The 8,841-nt window shown below is 36.4% G+C and overlaps 1 protein-coding gene across 1 annotated transcript; it reads right to left on the reverse strand.

The window, feature by feature from the left end:
* Nucleotides 1-1,618: 1,618 nt before the first annotated feature.
* LOC122067004 (probable WRKY transcription factor 57) lies at nt 1,619-8,452 on the reverse strand. Its single transcript, XM_042630846.1, has 3 exons — nt 7,912-8,452; nt 7,473-7,691; nt 1,619-2,024 (listed from the first exon to the last, which is right to left on the reverse strand). Exons 1-3 carry the CDS (start codon nt 8,193-8,195, stop codon nt 1,853-1,855), a joined length of 675 nt encoding a protein of 224 aa, XP_042486780.1. The 5' UTR covers nt 8,196-8,452; the 3' UTR covers nt 1,619-1,852.
* Between the last annotated feature and the right edge of the window lie 389 nt (nt 8,453-8,841).

Genomic DNA, 8,841 nt, shown 5'->3' on the forward strand with positions numbered 1-8,841 from the left:
TTTTTTACAGGTAAGGAGGGAAGTAGGTAACAGCTAAGAGACTCGAATTCGAGACCTCCTAGTGAGTATAGGTTTTTTATGCACCACAATTCACCAACTGAGCTAGACAGTTCTTGTTCTATTTAAACTTCAAGAACCTTCAAAATTATTAATTGATTATTTAATAGGATCGAATAATTATTTTTTGGATAATTTGGATTTTAATCCGGATACCCTTTGATTGGATACAGATACCCCTAAATGAATACGAATGCGAATTCGAATTTGGATTTCGACTATCCATTTACATCCCTTTATACTGGTCTTTCTATCAAAAAAAAAAAAAAAACAAAGAAAAAGAAAAAAAAAATACTGGTCTGCATGGTTTCACGTTTGCACCCCTTAATCCGTTTCCTTTACACTTAATTTGAGGGCATGAACAGATAAATTTATAATAATTAAAGATTACCATTTCAATATATATTGCATATATCTCTTACTATATATTCTAATATTATTGTTCCTTAACAGCATGGAATCAGTGTTTGCTTGAACATATAACGCAGTGTAGGAAATTGAGTTTATTCATTCCAATTTTACAGATTTCTATTCGATTCGGTTTTACCGATTCCTCTTTTGTTTAGAACCATCAATTTTCAGGTGCAAATCCAAACCGAGTTTCTGCAGGCTTGAACAAGGCTTGTTTGGTACTTTGGCAAACACTTTATCTACTACCTTCAGCCTAGCATGGCCCATGGAATTTCCATCTACTATCTCTAGTGGAAAGCTGCCATCAAAGGCATGGGAATGTGTTTGGTTATATTACTGGGAAGACACATGAGAAGGGAAAGGGAAAAGAGAGGTGAGGGATCCGATCCTTCACAATTGTTGTATGGTTCGAAGTAGAAAAAACACGAGAAAACTGTGGAAAAGGGATTCCTTTATAAATATTTCTCACTTTTCTTGTGGGACTTTTCCTTTTTCCTTAGAAAAGGTAACAAAATTTCTGCTTACCTTCAGCCTTGCGTGGCTCATGGAGTTGCCATCTACGATCTACATTCTCCACAGACGATGTTGATTCATGATTGGCAGGCAAAGCTCTATTATAGTAGGCATGGGAGATGGGACTGTGTTTGGTTGTATTGACGAGAAAACACATGAGAAGGGAAAGGTGAGGGATCTTTTCCCTCACAATGTCGTTTGGTTACAACTAGAAAAAACACGAGAAAAGTGAGGAAAGGACTTCCTCTATAGTCTCTCACTTTTCTTGTGGGACTTTTCCTTTCCACAAGAAAATGTGTGGATATGGATTTTCCTTATCCATAAAGAAACCAATTGTAGCCAAGTCCAATCACTACATCAACTTCTTTTGGCTGTCGGTGTAGAGACAACTCACTTTGATACTATTTCACAGTAACCACCCTAAAGCTCGAGTTTCAGGGTAAAAAGGTCATTTCCAAGGTCATAAGCTCAACAATCGCACACTACCCATTAATTGATGTAGGACTAAAACTTACCACCTGTTTAGGTGTATCAATGGGCTAACCAATCAATTACCTGATGGGCCCTAAATGTATCTATCAATCCAATAACTAAGAATACTACAAAGTTGATATAAACAAGCAAGCAATGCTAATAATGCAAGGAAAGTGATGATCGACCCCTCTTATTAATTAACAGCCACCAGTAAAGGAGGCAGAATATATAACAAAGGCATTTGCCACCCCCACATGTTTATTATCAAATCTAGAAAATGGCCACAGGAGTGGAACATTTCTAATTTCTTTTTTAGGGTTTTACAGAAGAGAGAACACTAGTACATAAGCCTTGATAATGGCTTTTCAAGTGAAAACTATAAGCAGTACTACTATCACTACCAGAAGAAATTATTGATGTGAGATGAAGCCTCTGTGTCATCCATATCATGTGAGGGAGAATGGATATGTCTCCCTTCATATGTCGTGATCACCATCCGTGGGTCCTCGGCGAATCGCTCAACTCGTTTCTTGACACGACAATTGTCTTGGGTACAGCGGTAGTAACTCCTGCAATAAACTCAGTTACAAGAAATATTATTAGTAGAGGTCACTATGACCTTTCCCAGACCCCATAATGGGAGAGCCTCGGGCATTAGATACGTCTTTTTTTTTTTTTTTTTTTTTTGTCAGGGTCTTCCAATAAGAGTAAGTACTTTCTACTTTAAGTGATAAAAAAAAACATTCTTTACTAAGACCATAATTACCAGTTTGTGAATGACTGAACTGAATATGGAACCCAATCAAGTAGAGAAAGAACTAAGGATAGATTATTAGGAGATGAGGAGATTCAGTGCATCAAGTAGATCAGATGAAATCATTATAAGAAAAATAATTACACAGAATAGACAAGAAAATTCTCTAAATGGGTATGCCTCTGAACTTGTCATTCTAGCTAAATGTGTTCAATGAACATTTCCAAAAGGAAAAGGACTTACAAAAGAAGCTAACATGAGGCCCATAGGAGTCTAGAGGTCTTATCTGAATTACTTGCATCCTTCCTCTTTCTCTCTAAGAAAAGATAACCTTACATGCCACATTGAAGTAATTGTTTGAAATCCCACTCTAGCCCCTTCCCTTCAGGTCTTTATCTTCATTGTCATCTATCTATACTTATTGGGGCCAACTCCAAATGAGCTAAGGTGGATTCTACTCTGACTTAGTGAGAACTCTTTCTTTAGATTTTGGGGTAAAACTAATTTGTTTATCCAAAACTAAACTCATCAAAGCCTTATTCCAACTCTTCCAGTTCTTTTAGTACTGTCCAGTCTCAAGCCCCAGGTTAAGCATGTGATTATTTAACCAGCATGATTACTGCTCAAAGACAAACCTTTAACATGGATGCTTTATCTCTCAAGTATATGATTACTTCCTTGAATTTCAAGTATCTAAATTCATGTTGAAGTGCTATCCCTTACCAAAAGAATTAGTTTTGACTGAATTGAATATTAAAGGTGTAAAGTATAGGGAAAATGGTTCCTACATGCCCATTGTAGGAATCCATTCATAGTGGCCCACCATTCTTTGACAAAGTGGGCAGTTGATATAGTAATTCTGACCATTGGATGGAGAAAAGATAGTCTTCAAATTTCAAAGCCTAATTCAATTAAATATCATCACATGTACTGGCATTCTTCCCCATATATGCCGTTGATGCCTGAAGTATTCCATCCATCATTGTGTGCATTCTCTTACAGCCCTAGATTTTTAAAGCTTTGTTAAACATAATAAACTCTAACATGGCCGAAACTTTATATGCAAATAGGGGACTTAGGGATATACTATTTCTTAAAATATGGGTCTCATATCTAAACTGCTATACAGTAATTATTAGCAATTAAAATGACCGTGTCTGGAAAGGCTCCTACCATGGGCATGCAGGAACCGGACTCTTGTAAAGTTTGTTAGGAGCAAATATGATGGAAGAGTAAACCAAAATCAAGAAAGAAATGGTCAACAAAAATACACAAGGAGCAATCATGGTCTATTGAGGAGGCCCACACTCACGGGAGAAGATGAGCACACAAAGCTTCTTGTCCAAAAGAAAATCATACACGTCCAATACCAAGATGAATAAAAACAGAATTTTCCCAATCCTAAATTCCTAGTCCCTGTTTTTCTTAAGAAAAAAACAAACCCTAATCCTTGACATCCTAACTACCGGCAATCCACCCTCAGAAAAAAAAAAAAAAAAAGGTGACAATAAACAGTGGATTAAATTTTCCTTAACCGATGGTAAAGAGAGAATTTCTTCACTATTGGTGATTTGATCCTATGAAGAATGAATGTCATCATTAACTACCACTTCCCATTGTATGAGGTCAAAGATATCCTTTTCTAAAGGACAAATGGTTTGAGACTAGTGCAATTGAGCCTAGTCCTGAAGGTTTTGAGTTCGAGAACTCTTAGTCCTCATATGATTTTGAATCTCTCCTTCCCCATAAAAAGAAAGATAGTCCAATCAGAGGACAAAGTCTGGTAGATGAAGAGAAACTGAGTCCATAAGCAGTTGTGATTGCCCAAGATTTATATACAACTTCCTATCACCCTTTAAACCCCCCCCCCCTCCCAACCCACTTCCATGGTGAAGGGGTGAGATTCAGTCCCAAGACTTGGCTTGGCATGGCAAGAACCAGCCAAGGCCTTTACATACCAATAATCGGTATCTGTTCAAATGAATAAGCTACAACATTAACTCTCTATTAATTTCTATTTTGTTCCATGCTATATATAGCTATTATAGGTTTCATGAAATGCAGTTTTTTCCAGTTTTTACATTTGAAAGTTTTGGTAATTATCTAATACCAGATAATTTTAGATTCCAAACGCATTCTATTTCTTCCTTGGGAAACTTTTCAATTGAAGCTTGGTTGAGATTTCTTAGACCCACTAGCCCTTAGAGGGCAATCTTAGTTACTATGATGTTAACAAGTAGTCAAAATTTTTCTACCCAAAAAAAAAAAAAAAAAAAAAAAAAAAAAAAAAGAGAGAAAAAAAAGGTCAAAATTTCAACTTTGTCCAAAGTCATATCTATGACATTTATTCAAAGAATCAGACATTTGGATACAAATTTAACTAGGAGTGCAAGTTGGCCCATCAAGCCCGAGCCCAACCAAGCTCATCCAAGAGTTGATTGGCCCTGGGCCTCAGCCAGCGGGCTGGGATTCTAGGCCCAGGGTTGAGTCAGGCCAGGCTGACTAAAGCTGACTAGCTTGCCCTGAGCCCGAGAGGGCCTGGGCCAGGCCTTACTCTGAGCTCAACCTTGTATATATATATATATATAAATATATAATTACATTATACATGATACATAGTGGCAGCCCAGATCAAGTAGTTGCGAGCTGGGCTGGGTTGGCTGGGCTAAGTTAAAGGGACCTTAAAACCCAGCCCATCCTGGCCCGCTTGAACCCCTAAATTCAACTATTGATATATCTGCTCTGATATTAATTTAAAATTATCTAATAAAATACATTTGCTGTATGTGGATAAGGGAAATTGCCAATGCAGCCCCAACTAGATAAGCTTATCAGATTGGCATATATTATTTTCTAAGTGGCAGGAGGATGCAGCGATTCCTCCTCTTTAAATGAAAGGGAAACTATATTTGTCATGTGTCAAATTTTAAACTCAAGTTCAATGAAATACCTTCCCGTATATGTCCATAGAATCATGTGTTTTTCAATAAGCATTATTGTATTGGCATACAACCTCCCGTAGTCCTCCTATAGACTTGGATTTTCAAAGCTTTTTACCACTTGATCAATTACAAATTTGACAAACTTGATAGGTAGGCAGCAGACCTTGAGTTCTACCTGACTAAAAAATTTGGGCTTCATCGAAGATAACTCTAATAGATATTTGGCCGACAATAAGCTTTTTAGTTGGGAAAACAAGATAAACTTATATATATTTAAAAAAAAATTATATACCAAAAAATAGATATATATTTATCATTTTTATAATATTTTGTTTTTAAGAATATATTTATTATATTATGAATGTTATTTGATTAGAGACATATGAACCCTTTACAAAGTTGAGCCTCAGATGCTTGACTTGAATATTGTTGAAATATAAGATCTAATTCAGACAACAAACATACTATCTTTTTCTTCCCAAATTCACTTCATTCACAACCCTAATCTTAGATATCTTCATTATTGATAGTTCAATCATTCTTTTGCATAACATGATACTATATAATGCTGTGTTAAAAGTAATAATTTAGCACTAGGAGATAGAAGCATGAATCAAGCTTAAAAGGCTAGATTAAACACTAAAAAGTTCTTGAATAATAAAAACAATGTAGTACCATAAATACATGCAAACACAAGCATAAACTGAATTAGCATGACATACCATTTTTAGTTAAACATTTTATTCAACACCTAAAAATCAAACAAATATCAAATAAAATCCTTAAAAAAAAAAAAAAAAATGACAAAAAATGAATATTTTTAAAAACTTAAACATGTCATCATACCTCCTGTGAGATGCAAACATTCTACTCAGCTAACATGTACTTGATCCCAGAATATGCTATCAACTTAAAATTACAATTGTGAAACTAGCTTAGAATATTAATAGTAATTAGAAAAATAATAATAACAATCTAAAAACCCATGGGGAATGGATAAGGGGGGAAAAGAAAAGATCATCCATTGTACTGAGGGAGCAGCTTTTTTTTTTTTTTTGGGGGGGTGGGGGGTGAGGGTGGTGCTAACCGTGCTATACAATCCCCAAAGCATGGTTCTGCTAGATTAAAAACCTCTCACAAAAGTGATCTTGAGTCCCTTCATTCCAAAAGGTTCATGAAGCTTCATACCATTGTCAGTTTACAAAATCATTTTCAGGCCCAGTTCTCATAAAAAAACAAGCAAAGCACATCTCCCATCAAATACTTGCTGTCCTAGAGGATCATCAACCATGCACAATGCACTCATCCCTGCAAACCCGTACTAGAGGATATCTCTACTAACACTTTTTTTTTTTGATGAAAGGATATCTCTACCAACACAGTCAACACAATAAAGTGCTATAACCTATGGGTGCTCAGCCTTGAAAATGGTAAAAGAGGTCTGTCATGTCTACCAAAGAAACTCAGTGAGACTGTGACTATGCATGCTGTAGTACCTGTACCTAAGGTTCTCAAATTCCACTGCCAAACTAAGTGGACTGTACCTTGTGGACCCAAACTATCACTTATAAGTTAAAAATAATTTCATTGATGGTTAGTTCTTTATCATCATATGTCCACAACCTTGGAAAACATTCTCTTAGATGTTATAATCAAACTCTGTAGTGTGAAATTATAATGTGTGTTTATGGAACTAAAACTAATACTTACATATAGTTTTCAAATGTTAATATCTCTCAGGACTGAGAATGACATTTATAGGGAAGAAACCTAACTACATTAGAACAAGGGCTCCAAGGGTTCTCCCAGAATTTTAGCCCTTGGGACCCAAGGTCTCTAATTATTACAGTTTAAGTACGTAAGATTTCTACATTATTACACAGATCATAGGGTTACCACATGAGAAAAAAAATTAAAGCAAGAAGCTTGGAGACTTGGAGGCCTAGAAAGAGATACATAAGCAATCAGAGACAATATATCCCTTATTATTCTGAGTTCTCATGAAAAGAGAAGCAAAGCAAATGGAAGGAAACTTTAGTATTGATGCTAAAGTAATGAAGATCAAATAATTAGATTGCAGGATAATATCATGATCATGAGAGAGAGAGAGAGAGAGAGAGAGAGAGATGTTCATTATTAAGTTTTTTTTTGGTAAATGTTCATTATTAAGTTACTAACCCTAGTTATGAAGGTAGTAAAGCTAGCTCAATGAAAAAGCTAAATCATAAGCACAAAAATCATATAATGATCAGTGAGATTGCATGAGACACAAAGATGATAAAAGAGGGAAATAGTGTGGGTGCACATATCTCATGTGGTACCTTGGATGAAGTGTGTTCTTCACCACTTTCTGGCCGTACTTCCTCCATTTGTAACCATCATCAAGCACATCCACGTCGCTTAGGGTCTTGAAGCAAAACCTGGGTTCTCTCATCTTCCTTCTTGCCTTCACCTTCTTCATCTTCATCCCAGAAACTGTCAAGTGATCATCTTCCAAGTTTCTCTTACCGCTCATGTATTGATTCACTTCTCCCCATGGCCTGAAACCACCAATCCCAAACAAATTAAAACTCATCAAGAGAGAGAGAGAGAGATGCATGGATCCAGCATGATTGTTTCTTCTGATAATTTCTTGAAGTGGGTCGTTTGTAAGATAAGTATGCTCTAAGGAGTTTCTTTGTTTTCTTTATTGAATTGTTCATGTCTGAAGCACCTACAAAGAATTAAAAGGTCTAGTATGAATAAGAGAGATCCGTTTACCGCAGATTAGTTGTCGATCTTTGCACTGAAGGAGCTTCGAATTCACCCAGAAGAGAAGTAATATCTCGGTGCTTTGGAGCCATGGAAGATAGGTTTTCAGAGAGATTACAAGTGATATCGGGTCCCGTTGAAGAAGGGTTGCTACTGCTGAGTCTTAAAGACTGGTGACATCCCAATGAAGTAAAACTCCAGTTGGGAGGAGATGTGTAGAAACCCATCTGGGATGACATCTCTTGATCATCAAACAAGCCCTGGTTAAGCATAGCTTGAGACGTGGAGGACATCTCTCTCTCTCTTTCTCTCTCTGTTTTCCTCTCTTCTTGAATGCTATGGTTTATGCTCTTATCTGTAGAAGTCTCAGAAGCCTTAGCACTTCTTCTTCTTAATGGTTTGGTCTGTTTCTTGACTTCTTCCTCTGTAACAGAGAACGGGGAGTAGACTTGGTCCTGAAAAAGGAAAACTTTGTAACCCTTTCTCCCTAATCCCTATGGTAAGCATCACCACTGTAGGTCCCCATTTTCTTTCTCTTTCCCCCACCCTCCTTTTTCCCTGTAGAGGTTGATTTGCAAAGGTATTTATAAGCACGAGAGAGAGAGAGAGAGTTAAAAGTGTTGGGTTCCAATTGAAAAGTTGAAAACAATAAATCCACACCCGATGTAACTCGATGAACCCACTTGATGGGGCTCATGTAAAATTCACCATTAAAAGTTGTCAGTTAAAGTAAAGGTTTTCTTGAAAAGTTATTTATAAGCACAAATTCGGAGAGAGCGGGATAGAGAGAATTAAAAGTGTTGGATTCCACGTGAAAGCAATAATTCCACATCTGATGTGAGTAATTCGATGATATTACTTGATGGGGCTAATGTAAAATTCACTTTTAAAAAATATCCCTCAAGGAAAAGGTGTTCGACTCAATATTAAGTTTTCACA

The sequence above is a fragment of the Macadamia integrifolia genome, unplaced genomic scaffold, assembly GCF_013358625.1.
Source record: "Macadamia integrifolia cultivar HAES 741 unplaced genomic scaffold, SCU_Mint_v3 scaffold2663, whole genome shotgun sequence".
In the NCBI taxonomy this organism is placed as follows: domain Eukaryota; kingdom Viridiplantae; phylum Streptophyta; class Magnoliopsida; order Proteales; family Proteaceae; genus Macadamia; species Macadamia integrifolia.

Coding starts and splice junctions, on each gene's coding strand:
- LOC122067004 (XM_042630846.1), bottom strand. CDS start 8,195: ATGTCCTCCACGTCTCAAGCTATGCTTAACCAGGGCTTGTTTGATGAT. Junction 7,692..7,911: donor AGATCGACAACTAATCTGCG/GTAAACGGATCT, acceptor TGGTGGTTTCAG/GCCATGGGGAGAAGTGAATC. Junction 2,025..7,472: donor AAGAACACACTTCATCCAAG/GTACCACATGAG, acceptor AGTTTATTGCAG/GAGTTACTACCGCTGTACCC.